The sequence below is a fragment of the Scyliorhinus canicula genome, chromosome 2 (genome assembly GCF_902713615.1).
Source record: "Scyliorhinus canicula chromosome 2, sScyCan1.1, whole genome shotgun sequence".
Taxonomy (NCBI): Eukaryota; Metazoa; Chordata; class Chondrichthyes; order Carcharhiniformes; family Scyliorhinidae; genus Scyliorhinus; species Scyliorhinus canicula.
In genome coordinates this window covers 32,900,291-32,916,718 of record NC_052147.1, presented here as the reverse complement: position 1 = coordinate 32,916,718, position 16,428 = coordinate 32,900,291, and the positions used below count along the sequence as shown (strand labels likewise).

The following is a 16,428-nucleotide window of genomic DNA, read 5'->3' as shown; positions in this document are numbered from 1 at the left end:
GGGTAACGGAGTTTGGGTAAAGAATCATGGACCCTGAGCACAATATAATCAGCTTAGTAAAACAGAGACTCTGAAGTACAAAATTGGTGTTGAAAATGCATTGGACTCTGTTCCACAGCATCAGCGGATGAGGGATTTCTGGTTGACTATCAACAAAGTGGTCACCCAAAAGACAGTTCAGGACATGCGGATGATTTAGAAAGAGAAACTGGTGACCACCCTTAAGGACAGCAGAGAAATGCGTAAGTTAGCAGAATTGTCCAATAGGCGCATCGTGCTGAACTAATCTGAGATGCCCAGCAACCTTAGGGGAGGATGGTCCTGGGCAACTTAGTATCTCTGACATCTTCCTGGGACTTTGGGAGACTCCATGTGGATCTAGAAACTGCGATCGCTGTCCCCAAAAGTAAATACCTTGCACCTCCCTCTCAATAAAGCAATCTGAGTTTTCCTCAAATCTCAAACAATTGAAACCACCCAGGCTTCCCTCAGGCCGTCTTCAGCACAGGTCACCTAGCCTACATTTAAAGCTACAGTCCCAAAATATAATTATCTTATGAAGGAAAGATACAATCATACAACATAATCATCTGACAAACCTCCCAATTGCAGCAATATAAGGAAACATTGATAAATATTTAAAAGAGAGGTGCTGCAATTGGGAAGAGAATGGGGACATTGGGATTAATGCTGGGTTGCTCTGAATGGCCTCTTTCTGTGCTGTAAGCCTCCATGGTTCCACCACTCCATGGGCTTGTCATCAGAGTTGATATTGGGTCGGCCCTGTTATGTTTGATCGTGTATGAGCATGTATGATATTATTTGCGTTAATTTGCTTTTTAATCGGGCCTGATCATTATATGTGTTCCTTTGCTAGGTTGATTTGGAGCCTGAGGGAAAGCTATACATCCTGATAGACATGAAGGAGGTGACTTCTGAAGGTAAGACCCGGCCTGTCGCCAAACCACCAGTGATATTTGAGTCCAGTACTACGTTTGGTGTTTAAGTCAATGAACAAACCTTTCCTCGCGGTTTTGATTTTCTTTTTGTGTTCCCGGCCCTGTTTTGAAACGAGAGGTGGTGCACCATATTTGCTGCAGTTTTGAGTCGATAGTTATTTAGTTTACTGTTGTTTAAAGAAAATGTACTTTAATTCAATTGATAATTTGAATGTGTCAGTAGAGACTGGTGATCCCAAGTTTGTTCGTTCAGTAACCTGCAGCAATATCATCCCAATTTAAAAGAAAGGCAAATTGCACAGGGTGAATTTTCAGTGAGGATTACTTTAATGAAGCTTAGTGCCGTCAAGTGTTGCTAAATTCCTTCGGCTGAATAAGTGCCCCGTGGAATAGCTATATCATTTTGGAAAAATACAGTAGTATTGATTGATGTTGAGAAAAGGATATAAAATATATTTTAAGCAACGGGTTTGTGTGTGCCTATCCGTATATATTGAATTTGATGTCTTCAATTTCCAGTGCAACATTAATTGAAGTGTGTTGTTCCTATTGACAACATATACAAAATATTGAAGTAAAGGGAAAACAAGAGCAATCAGCAACTACATATTTTTATATTGCTGAAAAAAAAAAGTGTCTACTTTCACTGGTCAATATATACGCGGTTCTACATGGTATACGATTGGTCTTATTGGCAATGTTGGCTTGATGCTGAAATAAGGGGTGGGATTTACCGACTGTTCACACTAGCGTGAAATTCCGGTCCCATGCCAGCGGATGGGTTTCCCGGCGACGAGGAGTGCTGTCAACAGGAAATCCCGTTGACAACTGCGGGACCGGTAGATCCCGCTGGAGGGCCACCTCCCTCGCCGGAAAACACACATTGGGCTGGCTGGTAAACTTAGATTTATCATCAGGTGTACTGAGGTACAGTGAAAAGTATAGTCTGTGCACAGATCGTTCCATACATGAAAATAGAAAAATGAAATGAAAATCGCTTATTGTCACGAGTAGGCTTCAATGAAGTTACTGTGAAAAGCCCCTAGTCGCCACATTCCGGCGCCTATCTGTGGAGGCTGGTACGGGAATCGAACCGTGCTGCTGGCCTGCTTGGTCTGCTTTAAAAGCCAGCGATTTAGCTGAGTGAGCTAAACCAGCCCCTAGATAAGACATACGATAAATACACAATGTAAATACATAGATACCGAATGAAGCAGACGGAGTATAGTGCTAACAGCAGTAGAGGAGATGCGTGGAGAGATCAGTTCGGTCCATAAGAGGGTCATTCAGGAGTCTGGTAACAGCGGGGAAGAAGCGTTTTTGAATCTGTTCGTTCATGTTCTCAGAGTTTTGTAGCTCCTGCCCGATGGAAGAAGTTGGAAGAGAGAATATCCTGTTGGGAAGGGCCTTTGATTATGCTGCCCGCTTTCCCAAGGCAGCAGGAGGTGTTGACAGAGTCAATGGATGTGAGGCGGTTTCGCATGAAGAACTGGGCTGTGTTCACGTCTCGATGTAGTTTCCTACGGTTTTGGGCCGAGCAGGTGCCATACCAGGCTGTGATGCAGCCAGATAAGATGCTTTCAAAGTGCACCTGTAAAAGGTGGTAAGAGTTAATGCTGACATGCCAAATTCTCTTAGTTTGCTGAGGAAATATAAGCGCTGTAGTGCATTTTTGGTTGTCGTGTCGCCCTGGGTGGACCAGGACAGAGTTTTGGAGATGTGTACAGCTACAAATTTGAAACTGTCAACCATCTCCACCTCGGCCCCATTAATGCAGGCAGAGGTGTGTACAGGACTTCACTTCCTGAAGTCAATGACCAGCTCTTTAGATTTGCTGATGTTGAGGGAGAGATTATTGTCATTACACCACACCACTAGGTTCTCTATCTCCCTCCTCTACTCTGACTCATTGTTGGTTGGGATCCGACACATGAGGCTTGTGTCATCAGCAAACCTGTAGACGGAGTTGGAGCCAAATTTTGCCACACAGTTAAGTGCGCATAAAGATTATAGTAAGGGACTAAGTCGACAGCCTTGCAGGGCCCCAGTATTGAGTACTATCGTGGAGGAGGTGTCGCTGTTTGTCCTTACTGACTGTGATCAATGGTCAGAAAGTCAAGGATCCAGTTGCAGAGGGAGGAGCCAAGTCCTAGGTTTTGGAATTTGGTTATGAGCTTGGCTGGGGTCATGGTGTTGAAGGCGGAGCTGTAGTCAATTAATCGGAGTCTGATATGGGAGTCCTTGTTGTTGATATGTTCCAGGGATGTGTGTAGGGCCAGGGAGATAGTGTCTGCTGTGGACCTATTGTGACGGTATACAAATTGCAGTGGATCAAGGCAGTCTGGAAGTATGGAGTTGATGTGTCCTATGACCAATCTCTCGAAGCACTTTACATTACAATGATAGATGTCAAACTCACTGGACGGTAGTCATTGAGGCATGTTGCCTGGTTCTTGTTTGGCATCGGTATGATAGTGATCTTCTTGAAGCAGGTGGGAACCTCGGGACGGAGTAGGGGGAGGTTGAAGATGTCCACAAAGACACCCTCTAGTTGGTCCGCGCAGGATCTAAGTGCACAATCAGGGATTCCGTCAGGACCCATTGCTTTCCGTGGGTTCATTTTCAAGAAGGCCAATCTGACATTGGAGGCTATGCCGGTAGGTATGTCCAAGGCTGTTGGGGCAGTTGACAGCAATTTTTTGGCTTCCGTTTGAAATGAGCATAGAATGCATTGAGTTCATCAGGGAGGGATGCGCTATTGCCAGAGATTCTACTTGGCTTTGCTTTGTAGCCCGTTATGCTGTTTAAGCCTTGCCACAACCAAGGAGAGTCCATGTCATTAGTCTGTAACTTTAGCTTAGTTTAGTATTGTCTCTTGGCATTACTGATGGCTTTGCAGAGGCCGTACCTAAATTTCTTGTACAGGTCAGGGTCACCTGCCTTGAACATCTCAGACTTGGACTTCAATAAGGAGTGGATCTCTTGGTTAAACCATGGTTTCTGGTTGGGGAACGTACGTACTACCTTCTTTGTCACGCAGTCTTCTACACACTTACCGATGAAGTCTGTAATAGTGGTGGCATACTCATCTAGGTTGGCCGCTGAGTTCTTGAATTTGAACCAGTGCACTGCATCCAAGCAGTCGTGCAAGAGCTCTTCCATTGCGTCAGACCAGCACTGCACAACTTTCGTAACCGGATTCTCCTGCTTGAGTTTCTGCTTATATGCCAGGAGGAGTATCATCTCATAGTCCGATTTTCCGAAGTGCGGTCGAGGATTGGATCCATAGGCACCCTTGATGTTTGTGTAGCAGTGGAAGAGGATGGGACAGGAGATATATTAGTGGAATTTTGGCAGTACACTCTTGAGTTGGCCTGGTTGAAGTCCCTGCCCACGGTGAACAAGGCCTCCGAGTGTTCTGTTTCACTGTTATTAATAGCGATGTACAGTTGACCAAGCACATTCTTCACTTCCTGTTTGAAAAATATTTTATTGAGGCATTTATAGAAATTCACATCAAACACAGCCGTAACACAAAACAAGCAAACAGGGCTGTGAATAATCAAAACAGCTAAATAGTGAACACCCCACCATCCCACCTCCCGCTCCCCAACTCTCCTATTTCCTTTTTTTAACCCACCCCCACTGCTGACTTTTAACTGTTTTCGAAGAAATCGATGAACACCTGCCACCATCGGGCAAACTCCTCCACAGACCCTCTCAAGGCAAACTTCATCTTCTCCAGCCTGAGGAACTGTGCCAGGTCACTCACCCAAACCCCCGGTTTCGGCCGTCCTGAGTCCCGCCATTCTAATAAAATCCGTCATTGGCCTCTCTCGCCCCCTGGACTCCCTGGTCTTCTGACACTCCAAAAATCACCGTTTCTGGGCTCGGGACCGCGTTCTTCACTCCCGATTGGGGTGGGATGTAAACGTCTGTGACGATGGCAGAAGTGAACTCCTGTGCAAGGTAGTATGGGCGACACGTCACAGTCAGGTATTCCAGGCCTGGGGAGCAGTAGTTTACCAGGGTCACTACATCTGAGCACCAGGAGGAGTTGATGAGGAGGAAAACCCTTCCACCCTTCGCCTTATCTGATGCCGCCGTGCGGTCCATCTGGTGAATTGAGAAGTCCTCAAGTTGAATGGCACAAGGGGTATCAAAGACATCTGCGAGGTAATTTCTACCCTGAGCCAATCATTTGGATACAAAATTAGCTTGACGATAGACGACAAAGGGTGGTTGACAAGGGTTGCTTTTCAAACTGGAGGCCTGTGACCAGCCGTGTGCCTCAGGGATCAGTGCTGGATCCACTGTTATTTGTGATTTATATTAATGATTTGGATGGGAATTTAGGAGGCATGGTTAATAAGTTTGCAGATGACGCCAAGATTGGTGGCACAGTGGACAGTGAAGATGGTTACCTAGGATTGCAACGGAATCTTGATCAATTGGGCCAGTGGGCCGATGAATGGCAGATGGAGTATAATTTAGATACATGTGAGGTGATATATTTTGGTAGATCGAATCGGGGCAGGACCTACTCAGTTAATGGTAGGGAGTTGGGGAGAGTTATAGAACAAAGAAATCTAGGAGTGCAGGTTCATAGTTCCTTGAAAGTGGAGTCACATGTGGACAGGGTGGTGAAGAAGGCATTTGGCAGGTTTGGTTTCATTGGTACAGAACATTGAATACAGGAGTTGGGACATCTTGCTGAAATTGTATAAGGCATTAGTAAGGCCACATTTGGAATACTGTGTACAGTTCTGGTCACCCTATTACCGAAAAGATATTATTAAACTAGAAAGAGTGCAGAAAAGATTTAAAAAAATTACTGCTAAGGCTTCCCTCTGTATCTTTAAAAAAAAAAATTCCAATTAAGGGACAATTTATTGTGGCCAATCCACCTACCCTGTACATCTTTAGTTGTGGGGATGCGACCCACGCAGACATGGGTAGAATGTGCAAACTCCACACGAGCAGTGACCCGGGGCCAGTATCGAGCCCGGGTCCTTGGCCCTGTGAGGCAGCAGTGCTAACCACTGTGTTACTGTGCCACCCATTTCTTTCTCAATTGAGCGTAATGTCCCTTGGACTCCGCCAGAGTCCTCAAAGCGAATGCAATTGGTCGTCCCATCCTGTCATCCAATGCATGGACCAGCAGCGAGCCGATACCACAGGGGAAAACATCACAGGTTAATATTAGAGGCCTAGCCGGATCATAATGTACAAGAATCCGCATGGAAGACAAATGTTTCTGAACAGCATCAAAGGCTTTGCCTTGTGAAGCGCCCCAGCACCATTCCAGATACTTTTGTAACAACACATGGAGCGGAGCAACAGAGTGGCCAAATTGACAATGAACTTCCCGTAGTAATTGACCAGGCCCAAAACGACCAGAGTTCTGTGGCATTTTCATGGTCGGGGTCCCTTTTATTGCACAAACCTTATCCTCCATTTGGTGCAGACTATCCCTGTCGACCCTAAACCGAGATAAGTCACTGCTTTAGCGCGGAATAAACATTTGCTTCTCTTCAGCCGGACGCCAACATGGGAAAACCGTCGGAGCACGTCCTGCAGGTTATCCTTTTCTGTAGATCCCGTAATGAGTACGTCATCCAAGTAGACAGCCACCTTTAGGAGGCCCTGCAAAATGATCTCCATCACCCGCTAAAAGATCGCCAGGGTCGATGAAACCCCAAACAGGAGGCAGGTGTACTCAAACAACCCCAGATGAGTATTGATGGTGGCAAACCTCCTGGACTCTGGGTCTATTTCCTCCTGCAGATCTGCATAAGACCATAAGACATAGGAGTGGAAGTAAGGCCATTCGGCCCATCGAGTCCACTCCACCATTCAATCATGGTTGATTTCAACTCCATTTACCCGCTCTCTCCCCATAGCCCTTAATAAGATGCATGACTCATGTCCAGCGTTGTGAGTATCTTCTAGACAATCTGGAAAATAAATCCCCCTGCATGGGGCATCGGGTAAAGGTCCAAACGCAAAGTCCTGTTTACAGTAAGTTTGAAATCTCCAAAATGGCAGACAGTCTTGTTGGGCTTAATTACTGGCACCACAGCCGTGGCCCACTCCTCAAACTGCAACGGGCGTATAACCCCCAGATCTTTCAGGTGCCGAGGTTCTGCATCGACCTTCATCAGCAAAGTCTAAGGTACAGGTTTTGCCTTGAAATATCAGGGCTGAGCCTCAGGATCCACGTAGATATGGGCTTTGGCCCCCTCTATTCAACCATTAGCCTCCTGGATACTTCGGAGTAACTACCCAACTGCTAGTGCCCATCCGAAAAACCTGCCATCAGCCAAAACGAAGGACTTGTAACCAGTCGCGCCGCAACAAATTTGGTCCAGGTCCCTGCAATACAAACAACAGGAGTCGGACTGACTGCTTCCTATGCATTACTGGTGTCTCAGTGCTCCCCGTGAATTTCGAAGGCTCCCTAGTGTAGGTCACTAATCCTGCCTTGGTATCGTGAAGCGTCAGTGACAAGATCCCGGTACAAAGCTGCCAAAACACACAGAAGTCCACAATGGAGACAGGTGCACCAGTGTCCATCTGCATCATCACCGGATGCCCATAGACCTGAAGCGTGACCTGGTTCGGCGCAGCATTTGGACCCATGACACAGTTCAGTTGCATCAGACAGTCCTCCTCCTCATGTGGGGTGGCCATATGCAAGGTCCTGGTTTGCAGCGATTTGGCGGCTGGTGTTTACGCTGTTCTCTGTGTCGAAACTGGCGGCCCTGACCATCACGGGTTCTCCGTCCACACGGTTAGCAATGCAGCTGGCTCTCCCCTTCATCCTCAAGGGGAGATATCCCACCAGTCAGCGACAGCACCTGAGATTCGAACCTTGCTGCAGAATTACCCCTTGAGGTTGCCCCTTTGAGGAAGTCTGACCAGACCGGCACCTCCCCAGGTTTGAGAAGAAGGGTGGGCCAAACTATGGACATCAAAGTCCATGGACCCCTGCAGCTCCAGCACTCCTTTCTCTGCTTGCTCTCGAGATAATGATAACCCAACGGCCCCTTTCAAATCAAGGGTGTGTCCACCGACAGCTTCCTCTGTGTTGCTGTATGTTTAATACCGCGCACGGCTCAGTCCCGCAACATTGGCGCGAGGAATGGCCCGAACTTGCAGTGCTCAGCCAGACTCAAGTGGGTCAAGAAGTCCGTAACTGATTTGCCAGGGGACCGCACTGCTGTGTTTAAATGATACCATTGCATAATTACGGAGGGCTTGGGGTCACCGTGCTCCAAAACCATCGCAACCAGCTTATCAAAGGATTTGGAGTCCGGTGCAGCCGGATAAGTCAGACTCTGTATGATCCCAAATGTCTGGGCCCCGCAGGTTGTCAGGAAGAGGACCTTCTGACGGCCTTCCTCCAAAATCCCGTTTGCCTGGAAAAAATATCTCACGCACTCCGCATATTGGTTCCAGTCTTCCAGGCCTGTGTCGAAGGCTTCCAATTTCCCGAAGAGCGGCATCTTAAAGCTTTATGACATTACGTCCCAAAACAGCAGCTTCCAGCAGTCAGACTGTTCCACGAGCGAGTCTGGAGTGTTTTTAAATCCTCGTCGCCAGTTTAGTAAGTTGCGGAAGCAGGCGAGCCTTGCACATTAATTTATTTTAACTATATACAAGATCTGTGTAAAGTAGTATCTCACTCCCAGTGCAATCCTTGCTGGGAGAACTCGTCTGTCTACGCCTTGCTTTGGGCCAGTTTTATATGAATACATAGTGAGCGCCCAGCAGGTGACCTCCACCCCCTATCTGGGGAGCTCCTACTCCACGAGTCCCACAGGGAGTCCAATGATTGTTTCCCCGTGGTCCTTATGGGGGTTATGACACTTCCGATCTAGATCACCCAATAACCCAGGCTAACACTTCCAAATCTGATCTGTAAACCGGCACGACATTTTTCTCCCTTAATTTTATCCGCATTTCCTTTCCTGAATTTAATGACTCTTGTTCAGACCTTCATTCAATAAGTAGTGGGCACTTCTCTGATACTTTTTCCAACTGGCTCTTGGCTGTGAATCTCAACAGTAACTATTTAACTGAGGGGCAGAGTCCAGCACCATTCAGCTCAATTATTAGGGCGGCACGTTGGCACAGTGGTTGGCATTGCTGCCTCACAGCGCCAGGGACCCAGGTTCAATTCTGGCCTTGCGTGACTGTCTGTGTGGAGCTTGCACTTTCTCCCCGTGTCTGCGTGGGTTTCCTCCGGGTGCTCCGGTTTCCTCCCACAGTCCAAAGATGTCCAGGTTAGATGGTGTTATGGGGATAGGGTGAGGGAATGGGCCTAGGTAGGGTGCTCTTTCAGAGGATCATTGCAGACCCAATGGGCCGAATGGCCTCCTTCTGCACTGTAGGAATTCTATGATATGGTTCTATTTCCTTGCCCGATGTCTGGTCACCACACTACCAGAAGGTGGAGGCTTTGGAGAGGGTGCAGAGGAGGTTTACCAGGATGTTGCCCGTTCTGGAGGGTATTAGCTGGGCGGAAAAGCTGAATAGACTCGGACTGTTTTCATTAGAACAATAGAGGTTGAGGGGCGACCTGACAGAGGTCTACAAGATTATGAGAGGCATGGTTAGAATGGATAGGCAGGCACTCTTCCCTAGGGTGGAGGGGTCAGTCACTAGGGGGCTTAGCTTTAAGGTCCATGGCGCAAAGTTTAGAGAAGATGTACGAGGCAGGTATTTTACACAGAGGATGGTGAGTGTCTGGATGCGGAGTGCCTGCTACGCGCTGCCAGGGAAGGTTGTGGAAGCAGATACATTAATGGCGTTCAAAAGGACAAATACATGGATAAGATGGGTATAGAGGGATATGGCACTAGGAAGTGCTGAGGGCTTTGGCCAAAAGTGGTAACAGGACCGGTACAGGTTTGGAGGGCTGAAGGGCCTGTTCCTGTGCTGTATTGTTCTTTGTAATTTGTTCCACAGGCCATTTTCTCAAATTCCGTTGGATGGTCGTCCCTTACCGAGTGTGCCGAGGGTGGTATTCAGGCACAGAGCTGGTCAGCCAATTTCGCTGAGAGCAGGGTTTAATAAAGGGCAGGGGAGCCAGAAGAATAAACAAAAGGAGACGTTTATTAATAATACGTACTATTTACAGGAGGCCCGTTTAACCTCACCGGGTCCTCTCTCTCTGTGTCGGTCCATTCTAATCTGGCTGACCTTTGATATAACGTTGATCAACCCCACAGTTAGCGGGTGAGTTCATACTCCTCCAGTCACACACAGCCGTGTGTCCGTGCATGTTATTTTTCAGGAATTGAAGCTTGCACCTTCTGATCGGTACAGCCATTGTACCTTTCACATTCGAGCTATCAAAGAGCCTGCAAACGTTTCTAAAGAGGAAGCAGTATGAAAGTGACGTCCTAGTTAGAATTGAAAACTCTCCAGCCTGAATTGGACACTATGAACCAAACGGGACAACATTTAAATTGTGATTAGCAAAGGCTTGCAAGAACACCAGCCATTGAATATCTAGTGAGATAATTTCTTGCACAGTACACAATGTATTATCTATGCACTGGGTGTGGAGAGCGCGATTGGAAATGTGTTACTCGCTCTGCACTCGACATTTTGTTCCAAGCTGCTTAAAAATACTTAAGCTTCAGTTTCCTGTCAGAAACCACTTTAAGAAAATAAAGAGCATATTTGCTGCACCCACTGACCACACAGTGTTCAGAAAGGACTAGCTGCAAAGCTCGTGACCATTATAAGTATCCACTCACCAGTGCACACACTGCACCTCTAACTCTTGCTTCAATGCACTGACACGTTATTGCTTCAACATCTGACCAAGGCTTGTCCAAATGCCAATTGTAATGCAGCCATTTCTTTTTTTTTAATAAACAATTTTATTGAGGTAGTTTTTGGCTTTATAAACAGTTACAGACATCATCAGAAAGAAAGCAAAAAAAGGCAAAAATGTGCAAACATCCATGTACTTTCAATTCTTCAATCATAACATATTGAATGCAGCCATTTCTAACGAATGGCGGTTTGTTGTAAAATATTGTTGTAAAATATTACGGTGCACGGTCTGGAAGTCCTGCTGTGTGATAGAAACATATGATATGCTTAAAACCCAATATTTGTTTTTAAATCTCCTGTAAAATAGCACAGAGAGGAATTTCATGAGAATTTTTTTCAATGTTCAGACACTGTTAATGCACAGTCTTTTTCATGTCGATAACTTTCATAAAATCCCCTGCTGGTGAAGATCCTTCTGCTCGCTATTTGGTGTGAATGTAAACCATAGCAAAGAAAGATTCCAATTTCGCATAATGTCAGACCTGACTCAGTGGACAGCACTCTCTCTCCTCTGACGCAGAATGCTGTGAGTCAAGTCCTACTTCAGACACTCGAGCAACAATCTTGGCTAACACTCTATCGCACTGCTGAGGGGGTGCTGTACTGCCAGATGTGGCCTCCCCTACCCTCACTGGTGGATAGAAAAGATCCCATGACACCATTCAAAGGAGAAATGTGGAATTTTCGCAGTGCCCTGGCTCAAACAATGCCTGAAACAAATGTTTGTGGGAGCTTGCTGTGCCCAAATTGGCTCTGCTTTTCCATTGACTGCAGTTCAGTGCTTGATTGGCTGTAAAGCACTTTGGGACACTCCCGTGTTGTGACAAGCACGACACAAATGCAGTTATTTTATTTCATTTCTTCTTTCTTATTGCAAAGGAAATCTCATGTGAAAAGCCCCTAGTCGCAACAGCCTCCCCGGACAGGTGCCGGAATGTGGCAACTAGAGGCTTTTCACAGTAACTTCATTGAAGCCTACTCGTGACAATAAGCGATTTTCATTTCATTTTGGCTGTAGTCACGCGTAGACTTCAATGAAGTTACTGTGAAAAGCCCCTAGTCGCCACATTCCGGCGCCCGTCCAGGGAGGCTGGTACGGGAATCGAACCGTGCTGCTGGCCTGCTCGGACTGCTTTAAAAGCCAGCGATTTAGCTAAACCAGCCCCTTCATGATGTTCCCCAAATTCATAATATAATCCATTGGACTGATTTCTTATCTATGTTACGTGGATACAGGCAGTTGATCAAAACCATTGTTAACCATGGACCCATAAGTAGTTGCTCAGGTTGCTGAATCGTGGAGGCTCTTTATCTGACTGTTAGTATGGGGTCGAGCTCAATCCTTGTCATGCATGCAGGGCCTCTCTTCCTAAGTGCTGGGGAATTAAAATTTAATTTCCTCCTTTAGAATTATTTATGCCACTTTATTGAGCACTGGCTTGCGCTGAGCAATGATTCCACAGGTGCTGGTTGTCTTTCAGTATCTTGTCTAATTTGGCAGCCCCCGACACTGAACCCCAAATTTAAGATGGTGAATGTTGAAAGGCCATTAAGCTGTGAAGCCCCGCCTAGTCGTCACTCTGCTTTTATTTCTTCATGTCCTGACTCAAGCTGCCATCTGAAATGAAAATGAAAATGGCTTATTAAGTAGGCTTCAAATGAAGTTACTGTGAAAAGCCCCTAGTCACCACATTCCGGCGCCTGTTCGGGGAGGCTGTTACGGGAATTGAACCGTGCTGCTGGCCTGCCTTGGTCTGCTTTCAAAGCCAGCGATTTAGCCCTGTGCTAAACAGCCCCTATCTCACACCAAGGGTTATTTTTCGAAGTGTGGAACTTCTTGCCAGTGAGAGCTCATTGCAAGAATATATTTCGCAGCCGTTTTCTCAGTTATTTGGGAAGGCACGAGCTGGCATCTGTTTTATCTTTCCACATGTGTACTCGCCACAGGCTAAATTACATAGAATGTACAGCACCGGAACAAACCATTCGGCCCATCGAGTTTATGCCAGTCTTGGTGCTCCACATTAACCTTCTCCAACCTTTCTCCAACGAATTCTATCATAGAAGTCTTATATTCTTTCCTTCATCATGTACTTACCTGGGTCAACCTTTAGTGCATTTTATAATAATGGAATAATACAACCGAGGGAGAGGCCACTCGGCCTGTTGAATTTGTGCTGGCTCTTTCAAAGGTATTCCACTCCCCCACTCTTTCCTCAAATCCCTGCAATTTTTTTCTCCTTCAGGTATTACTGTTTTGATGATTAATATTCATCTCCCTGTTCCAAATCAGAACCACTTGCTGCATAAGAAAATGTTTTCCTCATGCCACCTTGGCTGCATTGCCAATCTCCTTAGTCCTGGGCCCGCCAGCTATTGGACCTCCTTCCCCGCCTGTCAGGGTACAGGAGCAGTCAGAGACTGCCCCTTAGAAGAGGAGATGGTGGCCTAGTTGTGGGGCGCAATTTAACAAACCTGTTGCACCCAGTACGGATCTGGGCGTGCCGGATAACTAGCGGGAAAGGCCGAGATTGAGATTCGCACCGGGCTATCTAACCGGCCGGCTCCCGATGCTGAATTCCAGATCACGCCCAAATCTGGCAAGCATTTCATTAACCCACATTCGCATTCATTTCTACCCCCTTTGCGAGGTTGAAGTCAAGCGTAATGGCCTCCTGGGAATTAACCGGCGTTTGATCTTGGACCACTGTGCCTGGGGGGTTTGGGGTTGGGGGAGCGGAGGGGTACAGGGGGTGGGGGTATAGGCTGGCCTGCTGTGAAGTTGAATGTAACAGAGGCTTCACATATATCAGGCGTAACGTGTTAATTCTTTCATGGTGTACTGCTATATCTAGGTGTGTCCCAGGTGTACATCAGAGGTGGAGGCAGCCTGCTGCTTTCCACACCCTGAGCCTTTGGATGCCCTTGGCAGACGTCCTCTGGCGCGCCTGGAGCTTGGGTGGGGGTGGGGAGGAGTCCGACTTACCATGCCACTCAGTTCTGCCCACTGCCCTTGAGGTGAACCGGTGAGAGGAGGGATTTGGAGGAATTGGAGCCTGCATCATCTCCTTGGTGGCAGGCCCCGGGGTTGGCCTCGCCACTGTGTAGGTCAGGGAGGTCAATCACAGGTGGCATGTGTGGGCACTGCACCTGGACATGAAGGGGTTGTGCTGGTGAGTACCAGTGGGTTTTGAGAAGCAAGCACGACAATTGGATGAGGGGAGGATGCAAGGTGTCAGCCAGTGATTTGAGGGGGAGTGGGAGTTTGAGGGGTGGCAGGCAAAACTGATGCCAAGAGAGAGGTGGTGACTTACCCTTGCAGCTCGTTGGAGGTCATTGGCCTTCTTCCGACATTGTACGGCGGTCCTCCTGGCCATGCTGCCCGCACTGACAGCCACTGCCCAAGTGGCATTGTTGACCCTGCTGCTGGTACTCCGACCCCCTCAGGGGAACAGGGTGCCCCACCTCTCATTCACAGCGCCGAGAAGCCTGGCCAGGTCGGCATCGCCAAAGCGTGGTGTGCTGCCATGCTTGTGTGTTGACTGGGTGTGAGAGATGAGGGAGTTTTTAAAAGCAGTTCCCCCTTGTTAGCAGCAAGACGGTGAGGCGTGAGTCAGACAAATCAGGTGGCGAGACAGCCAGTAATGGCGAGAAGCTTGCGGAGGCTCATTTCCGGCACTAAGTGCCGTTAAATATGGGCCACGATCTCACCAACGCGGCTGTCAGGATATCCCCCAGGAATCGCACCCAAAGTCACACTTACTGAACTAGTAAATCCTGAAGCCTGGGCTAATGCCCTGGGCACATGGGGTCAAATCACACCATGGCAGCTGGTAGAATTTAAATTCAAATAACAAGAAAATATGGAATTGAAAGTTAGTCTCAGTAATGGTGATCATCAGCAATTGTTGTAAAAACCCATTTGGTTCATTAATGTCCTTTAGGGAAGGAAATCTGCCGTCCTTACCTGGTCTGGCCTACATGTGACTCCAGACCCACAGCAATGTGGTTGACTCTTAAATGCCCTCTGAAATGGCTGAGCAAGCCACTCATTTCAATTGTCATTGGGGACTTGCCAGTGATGCCCACACCCCCTGAAACAGTGAAGGATCCCCTCGGCCACCAGTGGCAGCCTGGCAGCTGACTCTGTTTTTGTTTTAAATTGAAGATTGGCGACCTCTCCACACACATGCTTTCAACACGGCTGTCTAGTTAGTGAACAAGATTGGAAATCCTGCAGTAGCTTCCATTTGTCCCTCCCCAGTCCAGGTATGCTGAGCACAACAGTTGTTCCATCACAGCACTCTCAGCTGAAATGGGCTATGTACAACCCACAGACTGAATATTGTATGTTGTGTGTTGTATTTATGCATTGAACTATTAAAAGGGACCACAATGCCTGTATTATTGTTAATCCACCTTCCCTGCAATATCAGTCACAATAACCCCTCCCATCCAGCACTCACAGTTAATGAATACACTTTACTGTATTTGTTGATGATATCAATATATGTTGCCAATTTATATGGGAGATTGACATCAGTCACATGGTTCTCATCTGAATAACAAATAATAGTTTCCAGGTATGCAACCCTGAGTTTAATAAATGGCATTTTAAAGTGAATACAGTTTTCTAATTAATACCTAGTCAGGTCTGCTAACGTTACCGCTGTTTTTATTGAGGTGACCGTGTTGCAAATATCTAATTCACGCTTCATGTATTTTAGTATATAATGTTTAGTTTTTGGAATTAAAGTTTAACCCGTAAAAAATAGATAAATGCAACTAAAGCATTGGAGCTGTACACTTAATAGCTTGGGGCTATGTAGCCTTAAGAAAGGTAAGGTAATTACAAAGCTGCACTTTAAAGCTTGCAAGAATACATAAAGATATCACAATTCAAAAGATGACCTATGTTTGTTTAATAGAGTCGGAATGGAGAATATAGAACGATAAAAAAGCAGGTGGGCTTACTTAGCTAAAGAGCTGTCGCCATGATTTTTATAAAATCAAGTAAGATATTGCTAATGAGGGCTAGTTAACCTAGAGGTTGGTTTGAGGACAACCCCAAGGAGATTATGGAAACGAGCGGAGCTTGAGAAAGTTCTCTGGTTCAATTTATCGGGGTGTTTGCTGGAAATGTTAGTTGCAGTTTAGACCTTATGTGGTTTGCAGCTCACTTAGGGATAGCCAAATTAAATGACAATTTAATAGTTCTGGACTAGTTTGAAGCTAGTGGGAAATTTTTGAGTGGGCGTCAAAGTATCTTATCGCAAAATAAAGTAATCAGATAAATCTGGTTGGAAGTATTGAGAAAGTAACTAAACAAGGGACCTAGACATCCAGAATCCAGAAATGGTGAATTAAAGTTTTACCTCTGACAATAACTAGAGCTGAGGTGAAATTTCCAGAGGAATGTGGTATACTTGTAGGTGATACCTACAGAATTAAATAACTTTAAGATTGATGTGTTTTATAAGAGAACTTATAAGAGGATTGTAAGAAGTAAACCTGAATCCATAACATATGTAGTTACTAACCATCTTTTTAATTTACCAGTTATTGTGCACTGCTGCCTCATGATGCCGAGGATCCGGATTCGATCCCGGCCCTGGGT

The 16,428-nt window shown here is 46.5% G+C and overlaps 1 protein-coding gene across 3 annotated transcripts in view; it reads left to right on the top strand.

Annotated features, from left to right (window-relative positions):
* Positions 1-16,428, top strand: part of prkcha (protein kinase C, eta, a) — a 268,817-nt gene that overhangs the window by 103,399 nt on the left and 148,990 nt on the right. For all 3 annotated transcript variants that reach the window (XM_038775500.1, XM_038775526.1, XM_038775509.1), the window contains exon 2: positions 878-941. In XM_038775500.1, coding sequence (XP_038631428.1) covers positions 878-941 — 64 coding nt within the window. The remainder of the gene's footprint in view (positions 1-877; positions 942-16,428) is intronic.